The following is a 15000-nucleotide window of genomic DNA, read 5'->3' on the forward strand; positions in this document are numbered from 1 at the left end:
CCACCTCTGACCATTTCGTCACTGTATGTTTGCTTATACCAAGCCCTTCCGCCATAACCCCAAACTCTCCTGCACACACATCTAACCTACCAGAGCCGCTGCCGCTGACAGGAAACCGAAGCCAGAATCCTCCACTTCCGGCCGGCGGAGCAGCTGCAGCTCTCGCCCCGGTCACGACCTGCTTCCGGCCAGATAACGCTCCAGACCCACATCTCAGACGAACACCTTCAGATTATTATACAGTCTTCATATCAAACTCAGCCCTCAGACAGACACACTGAAGCTAATATTGGCTAAATCACTACTGAAGTCGCTGTGTATATAACGATAGCCTAAGTAGCCTAGCTAAACAGATCATTAAAGGTGTTCAGTCAATGAATACAGGCATAACCTTATCTGCTTAATAATAAAGTGGCTAAATAATGTCTGCGGTTGGAGGATATTAATAAACAGGGCAGATGATTATAATGTTTACTCTTTCATTTAAATATTAACGAGGAAAACACTCAAATATAATAATAATTAGCCACTGAAATGTAGAGTTTGTCTACTGTATCGAAAACTGATCATGAATTAACAGAGACTGTGATGTATTTGAGTAATCTAATAGCGCCACCTGCTGGAGAAACACGGTAAACACACACACACACACACACACACACACACACACATTGGGGGAAACTTTAGTAACGTGTATAGTGTTGATCTGTTATGTTTAGACTACTCTTAGACATGTATGTAGTGTGTTCCTTCTAAATATGCATTAATGTATCCCAGACGTGTGATGTAACTCAGTAACTGCTGTAATCCTGTTCATTTCAGTTGATCAGGTTTGGGTCAGAATTATTACTGTTAATGAAAGTAACCCATAAAAATAATCTGAAACCAGTAACCCTTTATGAAAGAGTAATATAAAACTAAGCAAATCAAAGAAATATATCTAAATAAACATAAATAAAATGAAACAAGGTGCAGTGGGTAGAGCTCTCGCCTCACAGCAAGAAGGTCTCTGGTTCGAGTCCCCCCACAGTCCAAACACATGCGCTATAGGGAGATTGATCAACTAAATTGGCCGTAGTGTATGAGTGTGTGTGTGAATGAGTATGTGGGTGTTTCCCAGTATTGAGTTGCTGTTGGAAGGACATCCACTGTGTAAAACATATGCTGGAATAGTTGGCGGTTCATTCCCCTGTGGCGACCCCTAATGGATTAGGGACTAAGCTGAAGGTAAATGAATGAATGATAATTGTTTCATTTTCCTTCAGCTTAGTCCCTTTATTCATCAGGGGTCGCCACAGCGCAATGAACTGCCAATTATTCCAGCATATGTTTTATGCAGCGGATACCCTTCCAACAGCAACCCAGTACTGGGAAACACCCATACACACTCATACACAACGCCCAATTTAGTTCATCAATTCCCCTATAGCACACATGTTGCTGTGTGGAGTTTGCATGTTCTCCCTGTTTTGGTGTGGGTTTCCTCCAGGTGCTCAAACTCCACACAGACGCCAACTGACCCAGCCGGGACTCGTAACAGCGACAGTGCAACACCAAACAATTCACAATCAAGCACTAAACACATTATACCAAAATAAGACACTACAGCAGTAGTCAGACATTCTGTTTATTAAAAAAAGTGATCAGAACTCAGAGGTGCACTCAACACACACACACACACACACACACACACACACGCACACACGCACACACCTGAGAGTTATTATATTCCTAACATACAGATATTAAACATTAACAGTCCTGATCCATCTCACTCCACCACACCAGATAGAGTTTACTGTGCTTTAATATCACACTACAAGCCAAATGTTTTGAGTTCATCATCTAATGATTTCTATTGTACATTATATTGAAAAATATAATTTATCCTAGGAACACACAGCTTAATTAAAGACTGCATTAACATAATCCCCCACTGATGCTGCATGATGGTCATATGACAGTGATCTGTGAAGGATGGTGGACACTAAAGCCTGCAGTAATGATGCTGTAATACAGCTGTCCATCACACTCTGCTCAATATTCTGCTGCTATAAACAGTTCACCATGATACAGTTATTTAGATCAAATAAAGGCAGTGTTGGTGACCTGTCTGAAGAAACATGAAGACATATTCAATATTGCAAACGTTTGACTAGCAGTGCAGGTGTTGTACTGTATCTACAGAGATTGAGAACGCAGTAAGAGCTCCTACTGTTGCTGTGTTTGTGTGCGGTCACAGCTCCAGTGAGGCTATACTCTATACATTAATACTTCCTTTAAAACAGTGTTTCTGCATCAGATCACGCTCATAAAATAACCCAAACTCTGTTCTTCATCATCATCATCTTCATCAATGACCTTCAGCTTGTGTTTCACAGAAATCAAACTCCAGCATTCAGATTTTACTCCTAAAACTGAGCAAAGGATGACAGAGTTTCACTTCTGCGTGATCTGAACAGAACGCTACATTCAGCTGAAGTCAGATTAGAGATAGTGCTAATAAAGGCATACGCTATGAGCCATGCATCTTCAGAATGCATCGCAAATCTCTCTGGAGTAGATTCTGAGCTTCGGTTTTAACAGCAGATGGCGCTCTAGCCCAATTTATGACAGCAGACGTCACTCTAGGCTAGTGTTTATCAGCAGACAACACTTTAGGCTAGTTTATAACAGCAGATGGTGCTTTAGGCTCCTTTTAACAGCAGATGGCGCTGTAGGTTAGTGTTGACCACAGATGGCGCTCTGGACTCGATCTTGGCTAGTTTTTAAACAGCAGATAGTGATGTTGAGTTGGGCCAAATTGAGTAGAGGGCGGGGCTTTCTTTATACACATCATTCCCTCACACCAAACTAACAGTAAGAGGGGCGTGGCTAAGAATATTGTGGCTGAAGCGTCAAACCGATGTCATCAGAGAAGGAGCCAATCCAAACGCAGAAGCAGATGCTCAGACTGAAGATTACCAAAACTATGTTTTACTTTGCATAAGGGATTAATTGTTCACCTACAGAATATCAGTGTGTGCTAGCAAATCTTGATTTCACACAAACTTTAACCCTTTGCTAACTTTATTAATTATTTTAATTCGGGCAGCATGTGTGAGGAATCAAGCTGAGTTGGCTGTTTGTAAAGCACACAGCGCCACCTGCTGGTGAAAAGTAATCTCAGAACCCATTGGAGTAAGAATCTCGATGTATTGATAAAGAAATGTCAGGATCAATGCGGTACTCGTTTCTGGGTTGGCTAATGCACTGATTTATCACTCCAGCCTGAATTAAAAACACAGCCGTTATTGATATTATTCTGATTCAAGAGCAACGCACCAGAGGCATTCAGGAGATGAACAGTGTGCAAACGTGTGTGTGCTCATCACGGCAGTGGCTGCAGGAAGCGGTGTGTGTGTCCAGAAAAGGAGTCCCAGTTCCTCCAGAGCACGGCGAGCAGCAGCACCAGCAGCAGCGAGGACACGGAGCGGCTGCGGGTCTTCATCAGCGGCAGCACGCAGTTGGCCACGGCGGACACCAGCACCAGCAGCACCGCCATCAGCGCCAGCAGCACCGTCATCAGCTTGCCCAGCAGCGTGCGGGCGGTGGCGTTCTCCAGACCCTCCAGCTGCACCACCTGCTGCTGCTGCTGCTGGAGCTCCATCTTGGAGACGCGCGTCTGACATGCTTCCAGAGCCTCCTGCACACACACACACACACACTGGTCTTTATTCGTTGTGGGCATCATCTGTCAGCAGTAGTGGTGGTTGTAGTGTCACTAATGCCCTGGGGGATCGGGATGAAGGAGTAGAGCAAGCGGTGGGGGGGTGGTTAGGGTTAAAGGTAAAGGTAAAGGTGGGTTAGGGATGAAGGTGTAGAGTGGGGAGGTTAGATTTGAAGATGTAGAGGGGGTTATGGATGAAGGTGTGCAGTGGGGGTTAGAGAAGAAGGTGTAGAGGAGGGCAGGCATGGAGGTGTAGATTGGCAGGTTATGGGTACGGTAAAGATGAAAGTTGGGTGGGTTAGGGATGAAGATGTAGGGGGGGGGTTAGGGGTAAGGTTTAGAGGGGCTTGGGGGGGGCGTTTAGGGATGAAGGTGCAGAGTGGGAGAGTGGGGGGTTAGTGTATCAACTGGGTCAGTATAAACCATTAACTACTGCTAATAACAACATTAACACACACACACGTACACACGTACGCACACACACACACACACACCTGCAGGTCTCTGGCTCTCTCGTTGGACTGGTATGCGATCTTCTCCTCCATGCTGGCCAGCTCCTGCTTCAGGTTCAGGATCTCATTCTGGTGGAGCTCCGTCAGGTCATTCACCTGCTCCTCCAGACGCTCACATCTACACACACACACACACACACACACACACACACACACACACACACACGCACACACACACACGCACACACACACACGCACACACACACACACACACACACACACACAGAGTTCAGTGCCAAAGGCAGTAGTGTGTGACTGTGGTGATGTGTTTGTGTATCTATTTTTATGCTTTAGGTAATGGAACAGATCCAGGAGAGCAGCACCATTACACATATTATTATTATTATTAGTTATTAATTAAATATATGCAAATATAAACATTACCAATAAGGTCATATGATGCACAGTGTGAAGGTATGAGAGGGAATATATAGAACATGTCAGACTAGTCAGCATGAGGGCATGTAAACAGTGACAGGATGTTCAGTTTGGGGGACATGTTGATTTTCAGCTATTTCTGTGCTGTTATTATCAGAGAGACGCTCGACCGCCAGCAGGACATTTAGGGCAGAAACATGTCTGTCTCCATCCTCACCATTTAGGAGGAAAAACATCTAACTTTAGTCCATTACAGGCCACAAATATGGAGGGTCACGACCCAGAAATCAGCTGCAGGCCTGAGCTAAAACAGTCTTCATATTACAGCTCATGTGTACTGTTGTATCCTGAGGTACAGTCGGGTTTACTGTTCACTCACGAACACTAATCCAGCTGCACTTTATCTTACAGTGCACATATTTAACATGTAGATAACTCAGACACACTGCTTATATAAGGTAATGATGTGTGTGTGTGTGTGTGTGTGTGTGTGTGTGTGTGTGTGTGTGTGTGTGTGTGTGTGTGTGTGTGTGTGTTCATATCTAATGTATGTGTGTGTGCACCTGAATCTGTCCTCCTGCAGTGTCTGCATCAGTACTGCGCACTCCTCCCTGCAGCTGCTCTTCAGCTCCTCCAGCTGCTCCTCCAGCTGTGCCTGCACCTCCTGCAGCTCCTGCACCTCCTGCAGCAGCACTTCCAGCCCGCCGCCAGTCCCTCTGGAGCTGGGCGGTCCTCCAGGGGCCCCGGGGCCACAGTGAGCCTCTGCAGAGCCTGAGGTGGCGCTGGAGCAGTCGTCCTCGCTGCCGAACTTCGGGCTGTGCTGCAGGCGTGCGGTGGCGGAGCCCAGAGAGCGTCCCGTGGCCCCATCCTCCGCGTCCTCGGCCCCGTCCCGCAGCGCGCTGATGTTGTCTGCGCTGCCGAAGCGGTGCCGGATCAGCGAAGCGATCTCACGTGGTTTGGAGGCCACGCCCCTGACGCTGTCGACCACGCCTCCGCTGAGCCCCGTCATCACGCCGCGCAGGTTCTGCTGCATGTCCCGCAGCACGTCTTTGGGCTGCCGCTGCACCCCACTGTGCTCCACGTCCCGCAGCCGCCGGTGGCAGTGCTCAAGCTTACGCTGCAGCTGCGCAATACTCGCCGCAGACTTCTGGTTCTTCTTCTCAAACACCTGCAGATGTGGACAAAGCAGCAGATTACAGTCTGCTTCTCTTATTTCAGTTCCTCATTAAATCTGTGAGTGCTGTGAGGCTGTTTCTGCTCTTTTCTGGACTCGCAGGGTCTCGGGACCCTTGCTGTCTCTGGAGGATGAGGGAGCTCTCACATTTCAGCTACAACATCATCATCAGTGTCTGAAGATGAAGCTCTCGGGGGATTGACATGAGGGTGAGTGATGAATTATGAATGTGTGTGTGTGAACGGGCCCGTGTAGGTGTGTGTGTGTGTGTGTGTGTGTGTGTGTGTGTGAACGGGCCCGTGTAGGTGTGTGTGTGTGTGTGTGTGAACGGGCCCGTGTAGGTGTGTGTGTGTGTGTGTGTGTGTGTGTGTGTGTGTGTGTGTGTGTGAACGGGCCCGTGTAGGTGTGTGTGTGTGTGTGTGTGTGTGTGTGTGTACCTGTTTGATGCGTGTGCTCTGCTGTTTGTCGTTGGCATTGCTGGCCAGTTTCAGGTACTCGGCCACGTTGTCGTCGCGCGCCGCCTGCTCGATGCGCAGCTGCTCTGTCAGCTTCAGGATCTTCTGCTGCAGCTGCGCCAGGGCCTGCCGCGTGCGCTGCGGGTCCACACACACACACACCTGCCGGCTGCGCTGTGGGTCCACACACACACACACCTCCTCTGAGGACAGCAGAGACGCGTCTGCACCGAAAGAGGCCAGCGCCGCCTGCGCCACTGCACCCTCCAGCCGCTCGATCTGCACACACACACACACACACACACACACACACAGTCAGGGCACTTCTTGAAAAACAGGCCTGTGTGTGTGTTTCTGCTGACAAGATGAAGACATCACACACTTCTGCAATCAAAAGCAGACAGAGGCTAACACAGGTCACCATCTCTATCACACACACCCACACAAACACACACACACACACAAACACACACACACTTGTACAGATATAGTTGGTCCCCATAACGTAAGGAATACAGGGTCCACATACAAACAAACACACATTGATACAGAACACACAAACACACTCACAGATATTCACACACACACACACACACACACACACACACACACACACACACACCTCTCCTTTGCCCTACAGACGTCTCTCCTCATTGTGCGCAGCTCTTGTCAGTGCAGTAGTGTGTGGTAACCGTATGCCTCAGTTATTAGGGTTGCCCAACACTGCACTGACCCGCACTCCTCTTCCAAACAGCAGAGCTCAATGAATATGATATTTAACATCTGTTTTTACTGCAGACGCTGAACTGTTGCTCATATAACACACACACACACACACACACACACACACACACACACACACGCAATATTTCTACGACACACAAAACTCTAAATACATATTAGGAAAAAAGTTAAATGACAAAACACAAGTGATTAAAGTGAAAAGGTAATATATACACACAACTAACTCCAACATTAATAAAGCAAATTCAACTCTACAGTCTCAGAAATAAAGGTCCGCGAGCTGTCACTGGGGTGGTACCTTTTCAATAGGTACACATTTGTACCTAAAAGGTCCATAATAATACCTCAAGGGTACATATTAGTACCTAAAAAGTACAAAAGTGTTCCTCTTAAAATGTATGTACTATTATATACTTTTAAGGTACCAATATGGACCCTTTCAGTACAAATGTGTGCCTTTAAAAAAGGTACCACCCCAGTGACAGCTCACGTACCTTTATTTCTGAGAGAGTACAGTTTAACAAGTGACTATTATTGACATTTTATTGGTTTAAAAATAATATCAGAAATAATATCTAGAGGAATAAGTGTGTGAAATAGCAGAAAATGTGCTGCAGTTTATTACAAGGTCTCTGTAGTGTAATATACAACACCAACACACACAATACATCATATTACACATGAGCAGAACACACACTACATCACACTGTTGAAGGCTAAAAGCTGCTGGAGGAAAGATCCAGATCCCACAATGACATTTAGAAGCAGAAATAAATGAGGAATCATCAGTCACTAAATAAGGCAAACTGATCATTAATGCATATGTCTACAGTCTAAACTAAACATTAAACATGCTTCAGTGTGTGGGAAACACACAGATCAACAGATAATAAACACAGATGCTCATCTTTCCACCTGCACATGTTAATCTGGAGCCAGTGGAGACAGAATGAGCTGAATACTGAGGTCAGTGTGCAGATAAAGAGTCTGTCTGATTATAAAGTCTCAGTCTGTCTGTCACAAAACACAACACAGCCTTCATCTGACCCACATCTGACCCACTCCACATAACCAGGAGCATCAGCAGGTACAGGGGAAGCATGAGCAGCAAATATCTTTATATTTCTGTACATAATATTTCATTACCCTCTCAAATAACAATGCTGAGTTGTTTTAACCCAATGTTGGGTCAAATATGGAAAAAACGGACAGTTAGGTTAAAAAAAGTACTTTAAATTTAATTGGGACACAATAATAATAATAATAATAATAATAATAATAATAATAATAATAATAACCAGGAGCCAACTAATAGAGTATTTGTGTGTAAATAATAAGAATGTTTACAAATGAAATAAAAAATTAGCCCAAGAGTTAGGTTTGTCAATATTTGACCCAACTCTGGGTCAGTACAACACGCAGCTTTTCATATAAACCAAGGAAACGAACCGGAGCTCTGAGAGAGGATTCTGTTGTGTTTCAGCAACTCTGACGTCACTCAGACAGCGGAACATGAGTCAAGCGGACGTAAAGGAAAGCATGCAGAATAAGATCACACCCTGCGCTTCACATCCGCTCTATCTCTCTATACCACCTATATTAATCTGTCCATTCCCTCTCTCTCTCTCTCTTTCTCTATAACTCGTCATGCTGTAGCTCTCTCTCTCTCTCTCACCTTGTCGATCTTCTTCCCGCGCAGTATCTGCTCCCAGTGCATCCTCGCTCCGGTGAGCGCGCGCGTGTGTGTGTGTGTGTGTGCTGTCGGTAGTCGCCGGTTTCTCTCTACTGAACTTCTACAAACTTGTTTTGGAATCTCCGCCGAAGCCCCGCCCACTGACGTCACCGGCGCGGAGCTTTAAACATGACATCATCCCTGATCGCTCAGCGCGTAACAGACATTACAGACAGACCAGCAAGAGCACATGAAGCGTTACGTCATCTTAATTCGGTTAACTATATATGTTAATAAATAGTATTATTAATAATATCTAATTAATAAACTTATTTACTTGTTACCCCTGGCAACTATGTCTAATTGTAGACTGTTAATATACTTTCTATTTATTTTATTTGTGTGAGAGGTGTATGTTTGTACTAATTGTACATATTTCATCATAATAAGGGACAGCATGGTGGCGCAGTGGGTAGCGCAATCGCCTCGCAGCAAGAAGGTCTCTGGTTCGAGTCTCGGCTGGGTCAGTTGGTGTTTCTGTGTGGAGTTTGCATGTTCTCCCTGTGTTGGTGTGGGTTTCCTCCAGGTGCTCCGGTTTCCCCCACAGTCCAAACACATGCGCTATAGGGGAACTGATCAACTAAACTGGCCATAGTGTATGAGTGTGTGTGTGTGTGTGTGAGAGTGTATGGGTGTTTCCCAGTGATGAGTTGCAGCTGGAAGGGCATCCACTGTGTAAAACATTTTCTGGATAAGTTGGCGGTTCATTCCACTGGGGTGACCCCAGATTAATTAAGAGACTAAGCCGAAAAGAAAATGAATGTATGAATATTAGAGTGATTTCTGAAGGATCATGTGACTCTGAAGACTGAAGTAATGAAGCTGAAAATTCATCAGTAAAATCACTGGAATAAATTATTAAATTAAAGTGTATATATTTATATAAGTTCATTGTAAATATTCAGCTGTTTTGTGTCATTGTCTTGTATTGTTTTGTTATTTTGGTCTATATTTTCCTCACAATCTCAACATATGTTCATTTTGACTCCTCGTGGGCTCATATATTAATATTGCATAATTAATAATAGTTAAATCGATGGTAATAAATCGAACAATATCTGTCTTGTTCTTGAAGCTTCAGTTGCGTATTTATCCAGCGAGACTTGGCAACACACCGCTCAAAGACTCCACAGTGACACCTAAAAGAGAGCCGTCACATTTTCCACATTTCTGTCCATATCTTACAGATCTTCTAAGCCGGCGTGTTCACAATGTGGCTCAAACTAGTTATCAGAGTCCGCTCCGTAATGTCACTGATGATAATCTCTGCAGATCAGTTTAGCTTCAAACAGGAGCGTAATGTTACTGTTCAGACATTAACCTGGGTCAGAAAGCTGTATTAAAGTAATGTACAGGGAGTCTGCAGGGCTCATTCCTACAGCTCTGTATAGAAACACTCCTAAAAGTGAACGTGTACCAGATTACTGACAGTGGCATGTGCAAAACTATAAATATATATATAGCATTTGCATAGTTTTCTGTTTCATAAATCAGTCCACCTGTGAATGTGAATATGTGTGTGGAGAACTCCTGTGTGTTCCCGGCCCGCCAAGGTTTAGTGTATGAATTCCATCTTTTGCATAAGAGCACATATTTCAGGGCCTGTTTTGTATGTTATAAATGATAATAAATGACAGGACGAACCCACTGCTGGACCAGTCAAACCAGTCTGATGAACTCAGTCCTGTGGAACTGGTCACTCTGTGTGTTATGATGTAAGCCGTTCATTATGGGATGAGCAGTTTCAGCGTCATCATTTCACATCATATATCAGAATCCTGACTCCAGAAGAGGAACACTGCAGTATACACAGTGACGAGTGTGACAACAGAAGCTGCTCACATGGTCACAATTACTGAAAAAATGAATATATTAGAGTAATTTAAACAGAAAAGAGTTAAATAAAGAGTATTTTACCTCTAGCATTCTTCTGAATATCTGCTATAGTGTTCAACAGAAGAAAGAAGCTGGTGTAGAAGCACTGGAGTGCATGTTTGGGTGTACTGCGCCTTTAAATGAGCTCAGGCGGTTCATTGGGGAATATATGATGACTGAGGAGACTAAAACTCTGAAGATCAAGATGATTTCAGCAGAAAAACACCAGATCTACTGTCAGTCTGATGAATTCACATGAGAATAAAGGAGGTGTGAGAGCCGGGTCACACACACACACACACACACACACTCTGCTCGTGCCTGAAACACACAGATTAACACAGCAGTCTGAAGGTCTCAACAACTAAACTCATCTCTCATCAGTCCGTTCAACATTACAGAAGAAACTCTCCATATTCTGGGTAATCAATAACATCATTCATTCACCTTCAGCTTAGTCCCTTTATTTATCAGGGGTCACCAACGCAGAATGATCCACCAACTATTCCAGCATATGCCCTTCCAGCTGCATCCCAGCACTGGGAAACACCCATACACACTCATTCACACACTCATACACTACGGCCAGTTTAGTTGATCAATTCTCCTATAGCGCATGTGTTTGGACTGTGGGGGAAACCAGAGCACCCGGAGGAAACCCACACCAACACAGGGAGAACATGCAAACTCCACACAGAAACACCAACTGACCCAGCTGAGACTCGAACCAGCAATCTTCTAGCTGTGAGGCCACAGTGCTGATCACTGAGCCACTGTGTCACCCATTATTAATATCAGTGAAGTGAATTATACAGTGTGTGTGTGTGTGTGTGTGCGTGTGTGTGTGTGTGTGTTATTCCCGTTTCTCATTATAAGTATAAACCCTTCATATGTACACAAAGGCCGGTCTCAGAAGGTGGAAATCCTCTTTACTGTTGCTTTAAGAGTCCATAACAAAGCCTTATTCATCATCACTGGACAATTACATAAGTGACCGTGTTGCCCTGAGTACACACACACACACACACACACACACACACACACACACACATGCTCCCACACTCTTATTCTCCAGAATAATGTCACATACCCCTCATTGCATTATTATTGTGTAGTGTAGCTCCTCACTCCACATCTAAACTCATTAGTGTTGAGTGTTCAGCAGTAATGAGCTGACTCCTGAGCATCAGTGCATTACTGATAAAAGAATCAACAAATGAAGTGATCAGCCGTCATTCTCCAGCAGCCAACAGGGGCTCATTTCTGAGCATTATCTTGTATATCGCCATTTCTGGAGCCGCATGTTTCACTTATTAAACTATTAAAAGCTGCAGCCTTATGAAACGTTCTGCATGTCTATAGTAACTGCGGTACAGTATTAGTGAAATGATAATGGAAATAATTCAGACATTATTATAATCCATTGTTTAAACATCACCTGAAACCCCCCCCCCCCCCCCCCTCTGTACACATACAGCCAAACACATGTACACAATATATTATAATATTTATTTCTGTAATGTTTGTCTTGATGTAAACTAAAATCTTAAAGCAGAGACATTTAGAGGTGCAGTATGTAAGTTTAACACCCAGTGGTTGAACTAGGTATTGCACTCCTCGATCAAAACACACACAACTGCAGGTTGCCAGATTGAGGGAAAACAACAGGAGAGAGTCTGACTATGTTACATTAATGTTGTCAGAATGTTATTTAAAGAGCACCTATTATGCGTAAATACGTCTTATGCAGGGTTTAACACTAGTGTGTGTGTGTGTGTGTGTGTGTGTGTGTGTGTGTGTGTGTGTGTGTGTGTGTGTGTGTGTGTGTGTGTGTGTGTGTAAAGATGAATGAATTGTGTTTGTTCATGATCAGAAACACTTTGATTGACATTCTCCCTTTATATGATGTCATCAGAGGGGGAAAGCCCCGCCCACTAGTGCCCATCATCTCTCCATCTCATTAGCATAAACAGCAGCCCTGAGTGAGAAGCAGCCGTCTGTCCATTAGCCATTAGAGTGTTTGAGCTGAGGATTATAGATGTGGAGTTTTAGATGAAGCACAAACGAACAGCTGAGTCATTAGGCATCTGTAGCTCCACCCTCTTCTGAAAAGACCACAAGCTCATTTGCATTTAAAGCGACAGTCACCAAAACAGCACAGTTAGGATCAAAGCCTGAAAGGGTCAGTTTCAGAGAGCTAGAGAACATTATCTGTGTGTATTCTCAGCTCAAACACACACACACACACACACACACGCACGCGCGCTGCATGCTAACTTTTACCCAACTCTAAGGACTATTCTGGAATGTTCTGCGAGTGTTCCCTGTCAGCTGGCAGCATTGATTATGATAATAGCTGATTATTGTGCTGGTAAACAGGACGAGCTAACGAGAATACTGGTGTTCTGTAACATCCTCATTGTGAAAACCTTTAGCAGTTTCCTGAGAACACACACACACACACACACACACACACACACACACACACACACACACACACACACACACTGAACTCACGGTGCTGGTGGGTGAGGTGGACGGCGAGGCGTCTGGTGTGATCAGGTTGAGAATCACGTCCATTGGAGAAATCATTGATCCAGCAAACATCTACAGCTTCAGTTCCTCACACACACACACACACACACACTCAGCATGAAGAGCCGCAGCGCATGAGAAGGGTTTTGTCTCGCTCAGAGCAGATCTGGGAAACTAATGAGCAGCTCATTCATGGGTTTACAGCCATTCACGAGCTCAGCCAATCAGAGAACAGCACCCACTGCCTCAGCCAATCACACGTCAACACCCCAAAACCATCATCAACACTAATGATGCAGTGGCACCTACATGAGACATACGTGTGTGTGTGTGTGTGTGTGTGTGTGTGTGTGTGTGCGTGTGTTTGTGCGTATGTGAAGTGTGTGGATAAGTGTGTGTGTGTGTGTGTGTGTGTGTGTGTGTGTGCCAAATCTCCTGAATGGAGCAGAGTGAGACTCTTATATAACAGCAGACCTCATTCAGAGCCAGAGAGAGAGAAACTCTTCTCAATCAACACACACACACACACACACACACACACACACACACACACACACACACACACACACACAGCGTGGCTCAGTGTTCACTCTCCATCAGGTGTGTGTTCAGCATCTCCTCCTTCTGCTGATCTACACCCTTACAATAATAACTGCAGTAAACTGAAGCTGCGGTACAGCAGCAGTATACTTCACTTTACTGCAGTTATTATTGTAAGGGAAGCCCCTGATCACCTGCCAGACGGACCACTGAAGACCACTGAAGCCCTCCGGCTACAGCAGCAGCTCCTGCAGAGTAACAGCACCTGCTCAACACCAGCAGAGCAGCAGTGAGAAGAAGACTAGTGAGAATATAAACTACACCTTATAGCCTGCAGATTACACACACACACACACACACACACACACACACACACACACACACACACACACACACACACACCACATTCCAACAACATTCCTCACCTATTAAGCAGATCACATGATCACTTAACAGATGATGTCATCAAGCTGCGGGTTTTTACCTGGAGTACCAGTTCACACACACAATTAACAGTAAACAATGTAAACACACACACACAAACAGACACACACACACACACACACGCACACGCACACACGCACACACACACACGCACACACACAGACACACACACACACTTTAGACATTTGGTCTAAACAACATACAAGTAGCACAAACAAGTACATACACATATAACAAACAAAGACACAAACAAAGAAACACACACACACACACACACACAGAGAAATTGAGTGTCAGCGTGTCCAGAAAGCTCCAGTGTGTGTTTTCTCCGCTCTCCAGCAGGTTATCGGGGTTCAGTCTTATGTAACGCTGCTCTGTATGTGTGTGTGTGTGTGTGTGTGTGTGTGTGTGTGTCTTCATCTGAAATTAAACCAATTAATGACTCAATCACAACACACTCCTCAACACACACTGCTCAACACACACTCCTCAACACACACTCCTCAACACACACTCCTCAACACACACTGCTCAACACACACTCCTCAACACACACTGCTCAACACACACTCCTCAACACACACTCCTCAACACACACTCCTCAACACACACTGCTCAACACACACTGCTCAACACACACTCCTCAACACACACTGCTCAACACACACTGCTCAACACACACTGCTCAACACACACTCCTCAACACACACTGCTCAACACACACTGCTCAACACACACTGCTCAACACACACTCCTCAACACACACTCCTCAACACACACTCCTCAACACACACTCCTCAACACACACTCCTCAACACACACTCCTCAACACACACTCCTCAACACACACTGCTCAACACACACTGCTCAACACACACTCCTCAACACACACTGCTCAACAC

The 15000-nt window shown here is 44.9% G+C and overlaps 1 protein-coding gene across 4 annotated transcripts in view; it reads right to left on the reverse strand.

Annotated features, from left to right (window-relative positions):
- Positions 1-1621: 1621 nt before the first annotated feature.
- tmcc1a (transmembrane and coiled-coil domain family 1a) overlaps positions 1622-15000 on the reverse strand; it is an 18764-nt gene continuing 5385 nt past the window's right edge. For 2 of the 4 annotated variants that reach the window (XM_056464538.1, XM_056464537.1), the window contains exons 2-5: positions 6211-6507; positions 5163-5767; positions 4204-4339; positions 1622-3685 (exon numbers count right to left, since the gene is read on the reverse strand). In XM_056464538.1, coding sequence (XP_056320513.1) covers positions 3371-3685; positions 4204-4339; positions 5163-5767; positions 6211-6507 — 1353 coding nt within the window. In that variant the 3' untranslated portion in view covers positions 1622-3370. Of the gene's footprint in view, positions 3686-4203; positions 4340-5162; positions 5768-6210; positions 6508-8647; positions 8826-13096; positions 13280-15000 lie in introns of those variants that run through there. The other 2 variants (XM_056464535.1, XM_056464536.1) reach the window with 2 other exon arrangements.

This window comes from Danio aesculapii, chromosome 8 (genome assembly GCF_903798145.1).
Source record: "Danio aesculapii chromosome 8, fDanAes4.1, whole genome shotgun sequence".
Lineage (NCBI taxonomy): Eukaryota > Metazoa > Chordata > Actinopteri > Cypriniformes > Danionidae > Danio > Danio aesculapii.